The sequence below is a fragment of the Phyllobates terribilis genome, unplaced genomic scaffold, assembly GCF_046119375.1.
Source record: "Phyllobates terribilis strain yellow unplaced genomic scaffold, ASM4611937v1 Scaffold_3__8_contigs__length_932513732, whole genome shotgun sequence".
Taxonomy (NCBI): Eukaryota; Metazoa; Chordata; class Amphibia; order Anura; family Dendrobatidae; genus Phyllobates; species Phyllobates terribilis.
Genome location: NW_027362763.1, coordinates 483,896,622 through 483,913,239, shown reverse-complemented (window position 1 = coordinate 483,913,239; position 16,618 = coordinate 483,896,622). Strand labels below are relative to the sequence as shown.

Here is a 16,618-nt window from a genome sequence, read left to right as displayed (position 1 = left end):
GCTTGATGGTTTTTGCAACTGTACTTGGGGACACTTTCAAAGTTTTCCCAATTTTTCGCACTGACTGACCTTCATTTCTTAAAGTAATGATGGCCACTCGTTTTTCTTTACTTAGCTTTTTTCTTGCTATAATACAAATTCTAACAGTATATTCAGTAGGACTATCAAGCTGTGTATCCACCAGACTTCTGCACAACACAACTGATGGTCCCAACCCCATTTATAAGGCAAGAAATCCCACTTGAACCTGACAGGGCACACCTGTGAAGTGAAAACCATTTCTGGTAACTACCACTTGAAGCTCATCAAGAGAATGCCAAGAGTGTGCAAAGCAGTCATCAAAGCAAAAGGTGGCTATTTTGAAGAACCTAGAATATGACATATTTTCAGTTGTTTCACACTTTTTTGTTAAGTATATAATTCCACATGTGTTAATTCATAGTTTTGATGCCTTCAGTGTGAATGTACAATTTTCATAGTCATGAAAATACAGAAAAATCTTTAAATGAGAAGGTGTGTTCAAACTTTTGGTCTGTACTATATATATATAAATATATATATATATATATATATATATATATATATATATATATATATATATATATATACACTGTGTGCAGAATTATTAGGCAAGTTGTATTTTAGAGGATTATTTTTATTATTGATCAACAACTATGTTCTCAATCAACCCAAAAGACTCATAAATATCCAAGCTTAATATTTTTGGAAGTTGGAGTGTTTTTTTTTTTAGATTTGGCTATCTTAGGAGGATATCTGTTTGTGCATGTAACTATTACTGTGCAGAATAATTAGGCAACTTAATAAAAACCAAATATAATCCCATCTCACTTCACCAGGTAAACCAATATCAGTGCACAAAATTTAGAAATTAACATTTCTGACATGCAAAAACAAAAAACAAAAACATTAGTGATCAATATAGCCACCTTTCTTTATGATGACACTCAACAGCCTTCCATCCATAGATTCTGTCAGTTACTTGATCTGCTTTCGATCAACATTGCTTGCAGCAGCGACCACAGCCTCCCAGACACTGTTCCGAGAGGTGTAATGTTTTCCCTCCCTGTAGATCTCACATTTTATGATGGACCACAGGTTCTCTATGGGGTTCAGTCAGGTGAACAAGGGGGCCATGTCATTATTTTTTCTTCTTTTAGACCTTTACTGGCCAGCCACGCTGTGGAGTAGTTGGATGCATGTGATGGAGCACTGTCCTGCATGAAAACCATGTTTTTCTTGAACGATACCGACTTCTTCCTGTACCACTGCTCGAAGAAGTTGTCTTCCAAAAGCTGGCAGTAGGTCTGGGAGTTGAGCTTCACTCCATCCTCAACCCAAAAAGGTCCCACAAGTTCATCTTTGATGATACCAGCCCATACCAGTACCCCACCTCCACCTTGCTGGTGTCTGAGTTGGAGTCGAGCTCTCTGCCCTTTACTGATCCAGCCTCTGGCCCATCCATCTGGCCCATCAAGAGTCACTCTCATTTCATCAGTCCATAAAACCTTTGAAAAATCAGTCTTAAGATATTTCTTGGCCCATTCTTGACGTTTTATCTTATGTTTCTTGTTCAAAGGTGGTCGTTTTTCAGCCTTCCTTACCTTGGCCATGTCCCTGAGTATATACACCTTGTGCTTTTTGATACTCCAGTAACGTTGCAGCTCTGAAATATGGCAAAACTGGTGGCGAATGGCATCTTGGCAGCTTCACGCTTGATTTTCCTCAATTCATGGGCGGTTATTTTGTGCCTTTTTTGGCCAACACGCTTCTTGCGACCCTGTTGGCTATTTGCCATGAAATGCTTGATTGTTGGGTGATCTCGCTTCAAAAGTTTGGAAATTTCAAGACTGCTGCATCCCTCTGCAAGACATCTCACAATTTTGGACTTTTCAGAGCCCGTCAAATCTCTCTTCTGACCCATTTTGCCAAAGGAAAGTAAGTTGCCTAATAATTAAGCACACCTTATACAGGGTGTTGATGTCATTAGTCAACACTCCTTCTCATTACAGAGGTGCACATCACCAGATTTACTTAATTGGTAGTTGGCAGCAAGCCTATGCAGCTTGGAGTAGGACAACATGTATAAAAAGTATCATGTGACCAAAATACTCATTTGCCTAATAATTCTGCACACAGTGTATATATATATATATATATATATATATGTTTTATATATATATATATATATATATATATATATATATATATATATATATTAGCTAGTGAAATATATAGGTTTTTACCACCAAATCTGAGAGCAGCATTATGTAGCAGCATTATGTAGAGACAGAGACCCTGATTCCAGTGATGTGTCACTTACTGGGCTACTTGCTGTATTTTTTATAAAATCACTGTCTTATCAGCAGGATATTATCACCAGGAGACTAATAAAGCTTCCATGTAGTCCTCTATATTAATGAGCTCAGTATAGCCATGCTTTCTCCACTGTTTAGCAACTTTCTGCATATGCAAAGTGTACACAGAAAGCTCTCACTCATTGGGTGGGGTTATAAGGAGCTTAGCATTCAGAGTACTGGTAAGATTGCAGTCGATAAAACAGTGATTTTATTAAAACTGCTGCAGAAGCAGTGTAAATTACATATTGCTGGAACCAGGGTCTCTGCCCCTACATTTTGCTGCTCTGAGATGGGGTAGCATAAAGCTGGTGACAGATTGACTTTAAATTTTTTTTTGACAACAAAATGGTTTTTTGATGGTCATTGTTTCCGCCAAAGGGCTTCCTGACAAAGTGGTTGTGTCAAATCTGTATATTATCCCTCAAATTTAAAGCAAGAGTGATCATCAAAATTGTAAACTGTTAATGTATTTAAAAATTATATAATGATAAAGTTTATCTTATTTTACAGTCTTAAGCAGCTCGTGGTTTGATCATCTAAGGGGCTGGTACCAGCACAAAGAGGATTTTGACATACTTTTCTTGACATATGAGGAAATGATAAAGGTAATTAAGATCATGTGCATTATATAAAAATACATCCATTCCTTGGGCAGCCAGTAGAATTTTTTTCCAATAAGTATGTTAAAATGTCCGTGCATTTTTTAATTTAGGCCACAGCCCCACTATCAGTATTTGGTCAGTATTCGGTCAGTATTTTTTCTCAGGAGTGGGAGCCAAAACCAGGTGAGGAACAATCAGAGAAAATGTATAATAGAAACAAGTGACCAATTCTGCATTTATCACCCACTCCTGGTTTTGTCTACCACTCCTGAAAAAAATACTGACCAAATACTGATAGTGGGACCTTGGCCTTAAGCTAAAATACACATATATTCTGCATTGCAACAGCATTGTTATCACGGAAACAAGCAAACTGTATAATATATTCAGACAATACTTTTATGTTGCTCATACAGACGATCCAACAGTGCAGTGCCTGTATTCACCCCCTTGACTTTTTACCTATTTTTTTACATTACAACTAGTGATGAGCGAGAATGCTCGCTACTGCTCAGTGCTCGTGACTAGCCCAGGGGATGGGGATGACTCGGTACCCGGGCCTTTGCCTGGCCTTGGGGATGTCGCGGTGGTCGGCTCCCGGGCCCGTACCCTGGGGTCTTTCTTTAAAAGGGTGGATATTTATTAATTTTAAGAAAGTTCGTGACGCCACCTGTGGCTTCTGGTGAGGATCACCAGCGCTGCGCAGTCCACTGAGGCCGGTGATAAGGCAGCTCGATGGTATGGCTCCCCACAGGTGGAGCTAGACCTCAGGACAGTGTATGAAGGGGAATGCAGGACAGAGGGGACCCAGCCAGGTCAGAGCAAGAACAGGGACAGACACGCTAGTCACTTCAGTGCCTTTTACTGATGGAATTTCAGGCACTTCCCGGAGCACTGTAGGGTGAAGGGTGCACGTCATAATCCTCCCCAATGAGCGGGTTTTGGGCCTCCTGTTTCTTGCCTCTGCGTAGTAAGTTTCTGACCTGCCTGGAGCTAGGCCTAACTTTGTCTCTGTCCTGCGCTGGCTGACCTTGTGGTAGGGCCTTTTCTTGGAGTACACGCACCTTAACTGCGGGCCTATGTGTCTCCTGGCTCTGTTACGCATCAGCACTTTAGCGATCCTGAGACTTATAGTTCTCCAGGGATTCCGGTTATATCTTACTGGGTCATGGAGATCCCGGTAATCTTCGGACCCAGTGTCCGGTAACTGCTTCGGGGTGAGCTGGTTAGGCTACGTACTAACTCTCCACTCGCCTTCGGCCTACTCGGGCCCTCACTAGGCTATACACACTAACGGCAGCTTGTCGCGCTTCACCGATCTTATGGCGCCGGCACACCTAAAGCTCACTACTCTGAGCTACAACTGAATCTGGACTGTGCTCCACTGCAGACTAACCTCTCTCAGGCTTCTTTACTGCAGGAACTCTCTCAACAGACTTGGCTCTCTGTTGACTCCAGTCTAGACTAACAACTAACTAACTGCTGCCTGGCTCCATCTTCCCTATTTATCTATCCATAACGGGCTACCTCTGGTGGTCTGAGGTGGAAGGTGGAGATGTGTGAATGGTTATGGGGGCCTCTTGTGGAGGAATCCATCAATGCACACTTCTAGGATCTGTGATACCAAGCACAGCTGGGCGTCACATTCCCCCCTAGTTAAACTCAGCACTCCTGGGCTGAAGTACATTTTATAAAACACAACACTAGGAACCATAAACAATACAAGAACAATCTTTCCTTTATGGGAGGCACGAATCTTAAACGTTGCATAACAATAACAAATGCAAAGCGTCCTCAGAATTCAAGTCTCTTGTGGTGAGGTTCCCAGGAAGGATGTCCATCTCACAGAGTAGAGTACTTGGTGGCTTTGAGGGACCTGTCCTAAACCCTCAACGTGGGCCCTGGGGTGGCTGCAGGGCATGAAGATCCCGAGTTGGACCTTCAATAGAGCCACTCCAGACAGGTTTTCCTTCTGAGGTCACCTAAAAGGGGCACTCCAGGGACTGCAATTATTTAGAAAAGCAGTTTTTGGGCTGCACACAGTCCTCAGCCACGAAGTTCATTATGTAGGCAATAAAGAAATTAATAGGGTAAATCACAAATTAATGAACATATGCATGAAAACATACAATTAATTCAGTACAATACATTTCAATTTAATACACAATACCCCAGGGGTAACTATCTACACTTGTCAGAAGTTTTAACTATTTTATTCAGTGTACCTGACAGGGGTTTTACCTCTCGTGCTACGTGCTGATCTGCGTAGTACTGGTATGCGTGATGTACTAGTTGGTGCACTACTCCCCAATGTGTCAGGACTAGGTGTGGAGGGGCTATATGACTGTATTGACCTCACTACTGGACTAGCAACCATACCATTGGCTGGGCCTTCTTGCTCTGTTCCTACCGGGGATCCTTCTTCCGGGGATACTTCTTGAGCTGGTGCTTCTGCAGCACTTACAGGTTCCTCTTGCTGTGGGTAGAAGGTAATTACAGGGATGACTACTGCTCCTCCTAGTTGGGGCCAATCTGCTGGGAAGTCTCCTAAGTCAGTGTGGATCACTGTTTCTTTAGATTCTTTCTGGATTGTGAGAGGCACTTTTTCTTGGGTTTTCAGTAAGTCTGGACACAACTTTAGGTGGTCTCTTGACACTGTTGTAGACGTTTTTCCTCCGTCTCGACTGATTATGCAAGTCATCTTGTTGTCAAACCTTGACGGTAACACAGTGTAGGGGTCTTTTTCCCACTGGTCATCAAGTTTACGGTTGCGTCTTTTCCTTTTCAATACTGTTTCACCAGGTGTGAAAGGTTCTGCGGGTGCGTTTTTGTTGTATTGACTCTCCTACTTTTCTCTCACCCGAGTGAGACTGTCCTTGACACAAGCTTGTACTCTTCTGTACTGCTCTTGTCTGGTCGTGTCCCAGCCTTCAGTGGTCATATCAGCTTCAGGCTCAACAACACCAAGCTCCAGGTCCATGGGCAGTTTTCCTGGCCTTGCCCGCATGAGATATGCCGGAGTGCAGTTGGTGGAACTTACTGGTATATGATTATACAGATCCACTAAGTCAGGTAGTAGGTCTGGCCACGGATTTCTTTTCTCAAGTAGTATGGTCTTTAGCAGGTCGATGATGATGTTGTTCATCTTTTCGCAGACAAAAGGTTTTGCTTCTTTTTGCTAGTGTGAACATGCTCCTATTTCTTGCATGTGTACCATCTTAGACCTCAGTTTACATTGCTTGTTTTTTTGCCTTGTTTGCATTCTGTGCAAACTAAGGGTGTGGCATCCCCCTTGTTGAGCTGGTTAGTATATGTGTAGCTTACCACGGGCCTAGGTGGTCTGATATTGGGACCCGGTTCTATTTGTCTACCCTTTTATATGCATTACTTCAACTTTGATATAGAGTAAGGTTTTTAATATAGACAGTGTAGGTACCGTCCCAATTTAGGGTCACCTTGTCGCTGGTGGGACGGCTTGTATACTTTTTTTGATCAAAAATAGTTCACTAAGTACCCTATATGTCACATGCAACTTTGCTTTACATTTATATATAATGATGGTAGGGTATGAGATATATTTTTTGTCTTTTGTAGGTTTTGCTTCTTTTTGCTAGTGTGAACATGCTCCTATTTCTTGCATGTGTACCATCTTAGACCTCAGTTCACATTGCTTGGTTTTTTGTCTTGTTTGCATTCTGTGCAAATTAAGGGTGTGGCATCCCCCTTGTTGAGCTGGTTAGTATATATGTAGCTTACCACGGGCCTAGGTGGTCTGATATTGGGACCCGGTTCTATTTGTCTACCCTTTTATATGCATTACTTCAACTTTGATATACAGTAAGGTTTTTAATATAGACAGCGTAGGTACCGTCCCAATTTAGGGTCACCTTGTCGCTGGTGGGACGGCTTGTATACTTTTTTTGATCAAAAATAGTTCACTAAGTACCCTATATGTCATATGCAACTTTGCTTTACATTTATATATAATGATGGTAGGGTATGAGATATATTTTTTTGTCTTTTGTAGGTTTTGCTTCATCTGGTGAAGTTAAGGACTCCGCCTCATGGATGCAGTTGTTATTGACAGCATGTAATTTGGCAACAGTGGCGTAACGTGGCAGTCTGACCTCATCTTCCCCTAAGTTGAGAAGACAGATGAGCACCCTCCCATTATGTACATCTACCACTCCCCTGGCGGTTAAGCGCGTGGGTCTATGCTCGGAGCAAAGGGGTTCTACTACCGCCTGGTAGCTCTGTCCTCTAAGACCTATAGCAGCTTTACACCAGATGAGCATTTCACTCATTGGGGGAATGACAATGGGAATGGGGTCTGTTACCCGCACGTTACCGATTTCACCGTCTGTTAGCCTTATTTGCTGTTGATACATCAGGACTCGGATCTCCCTTTGCAGTGCCCTCCTCTGTCTCGGCCTGGCAGTGTCGGCAATCTGTTGGAGCAAGAACACAACTTCTCCCAAACAATTACCAACAATGTTAGTGCCTAGTACCATATACGGGTTGGTGTCATCAGGATTAGTCTCTACTACAATTAGCCCCTGGTCCTTCAGCTTCACTCTCTCCACCTTTACAGTAACGTTCTTAACCCCGAGTAGGTTAAGGGGGAGTCCGTTTGAGGCATATACAGATAGATTTGGAGCTGTTGGACGTAAGTCGTCCATGGACCAGAACCTCTTGTAGAGGACGTCAGGCATGATGGTTACCTGAGATCCTGTGTCCAGCAGGGCATGCGTCAGGATCCCATCCAACACAATGGACAGGAAAGGTCTTCCTCCGACGAACCTGTTGTACCAGTCTGATGGGCCTGTTGAGTTTACTCCTGGGTGTCAGCCCTCGGACCCAGGGTTTTCTCATTTAAAGGACAATTCTGGGCGATGTGTCCGGTCTTGCGGCAGCGGTAGCAGGCAGGGTCCTTCTGTGGAGGGCGCTGGTCACTGGTCCTTGGCAAGGGCGGTGTTGGCCTCCTCCTCCTCCACATCCAGGGGATATCCTCAGGGCTATCGGCTAACAGGATCTTCCCTCCTTTCTCGGGCTCCGTCCGCAGCTACAGAGCACTCAGCACAGTGGTCAGGGTTTTGTTCAACTGACACACTTCAGAGCGCAGACTGTCCAGTTCTTTAGGGGTCGTTGCTGGAACCTTGGCTTCAACAGCCACTGGGGAAAAGGTGGGTGGAGCAGGTACTGGGGTAGCCCTACCCTGGTAACATTGGATGGCATTTGTTTCCAGGGGCTGCAGTCCTTTTATAGCCATGTCCTCGAGATTATCAAATTTGGCATCTGGATGATCCAGGGACCACCAACGCACAGTCCTGCTCTCCTCTGGAGACCTCAGTCCCCGGACAAACTGTTCCTTCAGTATTTTGTTCTCATTTTCAACGCTGGTTGGATTAACCTGATTCAGAGCCCGCAGGGCCCCTTGAAGACGCCAGGCGTAGTCCCGAACATTGTCCTCCGGCTGTTGGGAACAGGTATAGAACCTCATCCGGAGGTCCGCCTCAGTAAGGTCCTCAAAGACAGTCTGTAGTTTTTGAAATATTGCGGACACTGACTCTTGGTCTGCGGCAGACCATGTTTCCACTTCCCGTTCCGCAGCACCGGTCAGTTGTCCTAATACAATAGCGGCTCTTTGTTTACCTGTCATAAAGTACATGTCTAAGATACGACATATCTTCCGTTTGAATCCAGACAGGGTATCTGGTTTGCCGTTGTACTGGGGAAGCCACTTTGCTCCGGGAATGTACAGTAAAGTCATAGGAATGACAGGTGTTACGGGCGCTGCTGGTGGAGCGGCTGCTTCGGCCTGCTCATCGTCGGGTGCGGGTTGAACATCAGGGACGTTGGCTGGCATGTCGGCGTTGTGCTGTTCGTCGGACATCTTGGCGCCCCCCTAGTTAACCGTGGCCTACCTTCTAGTTTTTCTTCCGGCAGGCCGCAGCTCCGCAGGTGACGGTCGTCTTCAGGACCTTGTGTCGCTTGCGTCCTACGTCAGCGCGTTCAGAAACGCTCCTTACAGGACCTGGCGCTTCTTGGTTTGACGTCGAGGCGTGGGGCTTGCCCGGGACTTCGCGCTCTTTTGCAGGTACGCCCCTAATTTTCCCACGGTTACGCCCTTTTTCTCTCTCGGCGGCCCAACAATGGCAGCAACCTTCACCACAACTTTATGTACACAGTTCAGTATAAAGGCGCACAGTACCTGGTGGCAATGGGTATAACACTCCATTGTTGCAGCGGGCACGCGATCCTGTTCATGACGCCAGTTGGAGATGACTTGCCCAGGGGATGGGGATGACTCGGTACCCGGGCCTCTGCCTGGCCTTGGGGATGTCGCGGTGGTTGGCTCCTGGGCCCGTACCCTGGGCTCTCTGTTTAAAAGGGTGGATATTTATTAATTTTAAGAAAGTTCGTGACGCCACCTGGGGCTTCTGGTGAGGATCACCAGCGCTGCGCAGTCCACTGGGGCCGGTGATAAGGCAGCTCGATGGTATGGCTCCCCACAGTTGGAGCTAGGCCTCAGGGCAGTGTATGAAGGAGAATGCAGGACAGAGGGGAGCCAGCCGGGTTAGAGCAAGAACAGGGACAGACACGCTAGTCACTTCAGTACCTTTTACTGATGGAATTTCAGGCACTTCCCGGAGCACTGTAGGGTGAAGGGTGCATGTCAGAATCCTCCCCAATGAGCGGATTTTTGGCCTCCTGTTTCTTGCCTCTGTGTAGTAAGTTTCTGACCTGCCTGGAGCTAGGCCTAACTTTGTCTCTGTCCTGCGCTGGCTGACCTTGTGGTAGGGCCTTTTCTTGGAGTACACGCACCTTAACTGCGGGCCTATGTGTCTCCTGGCTCTGTTACATATCAGCACTTTAGCGATCCTGGGACTTGTAGTTCTCCCGGGATTCCAGTTAAATCTTACTGGGTCGTGGAGATCCTGGTAATCTTCGGGCCCGGTGTCCGGTAACTGCTTCGGGGTGAGCTGGTTAGGCTCCTTTCCCCCCTACGTACTAACTCTCCACTCGCCTTCGGCCTACTCGGGCCCTCACTAGGCTATACACACTAACGGCAGCTTGCCACGCTTCACCGATCTTATGGCGCCGGCACACCTAAAGCTCACTACTCTGAGCTACAACTGAGTCTGGACTGTGCTCCACTGCAGACTAACCTCTCTCAGGCTTCTTTACTGCAGGAACTCTCTCAACAGACTTGGCTCTCTGTCGACTCCAGTCTAGACTAACAACTAACTGCTGCCTGGCTCCACCTTCCCTATTTATCTATCCCTAACGGGCTCCCTCTGGTGGTCTGAGGTGGAAGGTGGAGATGTGTGAATGGTTATGGGGGCCTCTTGTGGAGGAATCCATCAATGCACACTTCTTGCCTACCAAGCGCAGCTGGGCATCACACTCGCCCGAGCATCTCACTGGTGCTCGACAAACTCGGTGCTCGGCGAGTATTTCCGGGTTGCTCGGGCGGGAACTAGGGTCCCCTCCCTGCATGTTTGGGGCTCTTTAGAAAACCAATCAACATGCAGGGATTGCCGGCCACTCACTGTAATGCCGTAGCCATGTTCGTTGTGGCATTACACTGATTGGCTGGCCGCACAGTGTCATCAGGTCTATATAATACCTGGCGCCGCCATGTTCGTCACAGTCATTCCGGAATCAGGCAGAGTAGGGAGAGGTGCTGCTGCGTCAGGGAGAGATTTGTTTGTGTATTAGGTAGTGTAAGGAGAAAAAACGTACATTACACATATCCATCTTAACAAACAGTCCTTTTGAGGACTAACTAATTCATCTGCAGAGATATCAGGCAGGCAGGGTATATAGCAGACTGCAGTGCATATAGCACAGGAGGCTCCATTCCAATTCTGCCTTCTGCTGCTGTTAGATATTTCTATACAAAGGCCCAGGTCTCAGGGGCCAGGAATACTTTTTTTGGATCTTAATCCTCATTTCGATCCTCCAGAGAACACCGTTTTTCTGCGTCATTTGCTTGTTGGCACTGCAGAATACAGCCAGGTCCTTTCCATATTACAGCGCTAGAAATCCAGCTATTTAAAACTGTGTTTTCTCCATCAAACGGATCACATATACATTGTCAGAAAATACTGCCATTTCTGGCCTCCATTAAAAATTTATTTCAGTGTATCAGTGAAGCAATTCACACCAGTTTGCTGTTCAAACTACTTACCTACAGGCCAGGTATTTAAAACTCTGTTTTCTCCGTCACACAGATCACATCTACTTTGTGAGAAAATACTGCCATTTCTGGACTCCATTAAAATTTTCTTTTAGTGTGTCAGTGAAGCAATTCACACCAGTTTGCTGTTCAAACTAGTTACCTACAGGCCAGGTATTTAAAACTCTGTTTTCTCCATCACACGGATCACATATAAGTTCGTTCCAAACTCAGTCATTTGTAGTGAGTGTGGAAGATACTGTCCTCCATTTAAAATGGGCAAGGCACGTGGCAAGAGATGGGGAACTGGATGTGATGGTGCATGCAGAGGCCGAGGACAAGGCCGTGGGCAAGCTGAAATTGTGTCACAACAAACACCCACATCTTCTTGCCTGACCTTCCTGTCCCAATTCCTAGGGGACCCCAGCACACCACTATTGAACCCAGAGCAGTGTCAAAAGGTTGTTGGTTGGATAGCGAATAATGCTTCCAGTCACTTTGCCACCTCCACCACCACCACCTTGCCTTCCATATGGTCAAGTTTCAGTAGCCATGAGTCTGGACCGCATATTCCTCACCCTGATCCTCCTTCCTCCCACCATGCCGAGTGCCCGGAGACAACTGATCCCACACTTGGACACTCTGAAGAGCTGTTCACTTTTCCATTTATAGATTAGGGACTCTAGCCCGGTCCACTTGAAGCGGGGCAGCCATGGTCACACGAAAGAGAAGGTGGGAAAGTGTCACAAGAGGTGGACGATTATGAGACACAGTTGCCAGAAAGTCAGGAGGAGGACCAGGGTGCGGAAGGGGAAGACGAGGTGGTTGATGATATAGTAACTGACCCAATCTGGCAGGAGGACATGCAGAGCGAGGACAGCAGCACACAGGAGGAGGGAGGCAGAGCACCCCAACAGGCAGGAAGAAGCAGTGTGATGGCCGCAGACAGAAGGCAGGCAACAATTCCCCGTAACCCCAACACAAAGGAAGTTGCCAGAACAACTGTTAGGTCTTCCCGAGTCTGGTTGCTTTTTAAAGACTCTGCCGATAACCCCAAAAGGGCCATTTGCACCACGTGCCAGGCCAGCATCAGCAGGGGTGGCAAAACGACCAGCCTGACAACTACCAGCATGATCAGGCACATGGCAGCAAAGCACCCGACTTTGTGGGCCGAACCGCAAGGTCAAGGAACAGTGTCTGCAGGTGGCACCATTGCTTTTTCTGCTGTTGTGTATGCAAGCCAATCCCCTGTCCATGGAGCATGCAAAGATGCCTCCTGCCCTGCACCTGTCATTGCGCACTCTCAAGTAGCAACATTAGGAAGCACGTCCATGTCCTTGTCCCAGTGCAATGTTCAGTTGTCCATATCCCAGTTCTTGGAACGCAAGCGCAAATATGCAGCCAACGCCCCACAGGCCACACTACTAAATTCTCACATTTCACGTCTGCTTGCACTCCAAATGTTGCCTTTTAGGCTTGCGGAGATGGAAGCATTCCGCAACCTGATGGGGCGGCCGTCCCTTGGTACTCAGTCCACAGCCACCACTATTTCTCCCGGTGTGCGGTCCCCGCATTACACAAGTACGTGTCCCGAAACATTAGCCATGCCCTCAACAACGCAGTTACCGGGAAAGTCCACATAACCACGGACACGTAGACAAGTGCTTGTGGGCAGGGACGGTACATCTCGCTGACGGCACACTGGGTTGACATAGTGGAAGCCGGGACCCAGTCACACCTTGGGATGGAACACGACCTCCTGATGCCAAGGATTGTGGGCGCTAGGTCAGTTATGGTTGCCTCCATGGTTTACAGCTCCTGCACATCATCCTCCTCAGCCTCCCCCTCCTCTTCAGCCTCCATCTCCGAAATGACCACATCAGTCACAAGCTGGAAGCACTGCAGCACTGCCTTGGCCAAGCTGCAACAGGCTGTGCTGAAGCTAATATGCTTAGATGACAAACCGCACAATGCTGAAGAGTTGTAGACAGCTCTGAAAAAGCAGGAAGATCTGTGGCTCACACCGCTGAACCTACAGCCAGGCATGGTCTTAAGTGACAATGGCCTGAATCTGGTGGCGGCTCTGAGGCGAGGCAAGCTCACACATGTTCCATGCCTGGCCCATGTGCTTAAACTCGTGGTTCAGCGGTTTCTCAAATCCTACCTGGAGCTGCCGGATCTGCTTGTTAAAGTATGCCACCTGTGTGCCCATTTTAGAAAGTCAGTTACAGCTTCCACCGCCCTTGCCGTGTTTCAGCAGCATTTGCAGCTTCCGGCTCAAAGACTGGTGTGTGATGTCCCCAAGCGTTGGAACTCTACACTGCAGATATTGGGAAGGATTTGTGAGCAGAAGAGGGCAGTTGTTGAATACCAGCATCAACAAGGCCGTCGGTATTCAGTTCAGAATTCACACATAAGACCTCAGGAGTGCACATAGATGTCAGACATATGTACCATCCTACAAAACTTTGAGGACTCCACCAAGATGGTGAGCGGCGATGACACCATATTTAGCATCACCATCCTGCTTCTTTGTCTTCTGAAACGCTCTCTGTTCACAATCAAAGAGGGTGCATTGTAGGCAGAGCACGAAGAGATGGAGCAAGGAACCATACAGGGTGATTACACACAGCAAAGCCTCATCTCATCCCAACGTGGATTGGGTGACAATGAGGAAGAGGAGGAAGAAGGACAGGAGCTAGTTTCACGCACCATAGACGGTACTACCTGCACAGCTGTCATATCGTCTGTTCATTGTGGATGACCAGAGGACAGAGAGGAGGAGGAGGAGGATAGCATGGTCAGTCATCCTCTTGGTGAGGACACAGAAGTCTGGCCTGTAAGTAGTCAGGCACGCATGACTGAGTTTATGTTACGCTGCCCTTCCCATGACCCTCGCGTTCTCAAAATTTTGGGTGACAGTCATTACTGGTTGGTGACACTTCTAGACCCACGCTACAAGGAGAACTTTATATCTCTTATTCGTGAGGCGGAGTTGTTGAAAGCTGTAACACAGCAGCCTGATCTGTGGCTTTCACTGCTGAACATACAGCCAGGTATGGTCGTGTGTGACAATGGGCGGAACCTGGTGATGGAGAAATGACACCCAGAGTAGATACGGTTTCCCTCTAAGTCAGTCCTTTCACCAAGCTAAATACAACTCTCAGAAAAAAATGCTGTAGACTGGCTCCATACCGTCCCTGGTCACATTCACCTGTCCATGTGATTTTGTGGGTAGGTGGTCCTTCCCAGTAAGTGCACTGTCGAGGGCACGGGTAATGTTGTGGGACCCGTGCTTGTGGAAGGCTGAGACAATAACGGGAAAAATACTGGCGTTTGGGGACCGAGTATGGATTCCCGGTCGCCGCCACCATAAGATTGTGGACAGCTTCCGCCTCCACGACCCTAAAAGACCACATTTCAAGTGCGAGAATCTGGCAGTTTAGTGTTGCGGCCTTTGGGTGGGTGGGTGGCTTGCTGCATACTTGCGCTTGCATTCCAAGTAACAGAAAACTAAGCAGATGGTGGCCTCCATAATCATCATGGCCTCACCTTGGCACTATGAACTCTCCTGAAGGAGAAACCAGGGCCCTCCAGAGGAGTCTCCGGTTCTCTGGTGGGCCCGTCCAACCCTGCCGAGAAGCAGCCCTGGCTAAGAAAAGTGTGGGGGAAGGGTCTTGGACACACAATGGCTGCTTTTTTAATGTGGATTGGACATGCTTAAGCATGTTATTTCTTAAAACGCATTGCAGATGAGGCCTTTAACTCTGTATTCATGAAATTAAATGCGCAAAGAAAGATGTTTGTGTGTCAAAGCACCACCGACAAGTGCGAGTTGATATTGGACGGGCTGCCATTGCTTCTGCAACAAGCTGCATTAGAGGACTTCCTGGGAGAAATGACATCCAGGGTAGATACGATTTCCCTCTATGCCAGTCTTTTCACTGAGCTAAATACAACTGTCAGCAAAAAACGCTGTGGACTGGCTCCGTACCGTCCCTGCCCACATTCACCTCTCCATGTGTTTGTGGTTAGGCGGTACTTCCCAGTAAGTGCACTGGGGAGGGCACTGGTAATGTTGTGGGACCCATGCTTGTGGAAGACGGAGACAATACCGGTTGAAATAGTGTCGGCTGGGGACCAAGTATGGACACCCAGCCGCCGCCGGCATGAGGTTATGAAAAGCTTCCGCCTCCACAAGCCTAAAAGGCCACATTTCAAGTGAAAGCAGCTTTAGAGGACTTCCTGGGAGAAATGACAGCTGGGTAGATATGGTTTCCCAAGTCCTTTTACCAAGTTAAAGAATATGGCTGTGATGAAATACAACTCAGCAAAAAAAGCTGTGGACTGGCTCCGTACCGTCCCTGGCCGCATTCACCTGTCCATGTGTTTGTGGTTAGGCGGTCCTTCCCAGGAAGTGCACTGGGGAGGGCACGGGTAATGTTGTGGGACCTGTGCTTATGGAAGGCGGAGACGACACCCGGAGAAACAGTGGAGGCTGGGGACCAAGCCTCCAACAGTGGAGGCTGGGGACACCCAGCCGCCGCCGGCATGAGTTTATGAAAAGCTTCCGCCTGCACGAGCCTTACAGGCCACATTTCAAGTGCAAGCAGCTGTCAAAAATTTGGCAGTATAGTATTGCAGCCTGTGGGTGGGTGGCTGGCTGCATACTTGCGCTTGCATTCCAAGGAATGGGGTAGGGACAACTGAACGCTGCACTGGGACAAGGACGTGGACGGTGATTGGGGCAAGTCTGCAATGACAGGTGCATGGTGGGAGGCATCTTTCCATGCGCCAAGGATCACTTATGATGGGCACACTTTTAGGCAGTGACGTGGGAGTCAGAAATGCTTCCAGAGGTTGTTCCCCATGCTGTTCCCATGTCTTTTCAGCACTGTATGCATGTGTCTGATGATGTGTTGCACACCACATGGCCAGATAAGGTTGTAAAATGTTAAAATGACATTTCCCAGTGAATGCATATATCTTTGCTGAAAGCAATGCAAAAGTGCAAAAATTGTGTCAAAAACACTCTGTGTGAACATAGCCCAAGGTGTGGAGGAGTATTTTTGGTTTTGGCTATTTATTTTTGATTATATACAAGTCATTACCTGGAAAGGATGTTCCTTAATATATTTCCTAGGAAAATCCATTTTGGTTTTGTTTTTGTATGTTTTATTGTGTGCGTAATAACGTTGTTGACAGCAGTGACCTGGGAGTCAGAAATGCTTCCAGGGGTCTTCCCCAAGCTGTTCCCATGTCATTTGAGCACTGTTCTCATCGATTTGTGCAATTTTTAGGCCCTCTGCAGACCGCCGGGTTGAGCCGCCTGAAAAATGATCGAGTTTCCCATAGACTTACATTGGGTTCGTTGCTCTGGTCGAGCACCCGAGTCTTCCAATTTGCTCGACCCGAGCAACGAGTACCCGAGCATTTTAGTGCTCACTCATCACTAA

At 47.2% G+C, this 16,618-nt stretch overlaps 1 protein-coding gene across 2 annotated transcripts in view; it reads left to right on the top strand.

Moving 5' to 3' along the window:
- The window catches only part of LOC141259640 (amine sulfotransferase-like), a 57,653-nt gene that overhangs the window by 30,273 nt on the left and 10,762 nt on the right, over nt 1–16,618 (top strand). For both annotated transcript variants that reach the window (XM_073675905.1, XM_073675904.1), the window contains exon 5: nt 2,889–2,983. In XM_073675905.1, the coding sequence (XP_073532006.1) occupies nt 2,889–2,983 (95 nt within the window). The remainder of the gene's footprint in view (nt 1–2,888; nt 2,984–16,618) is intronic.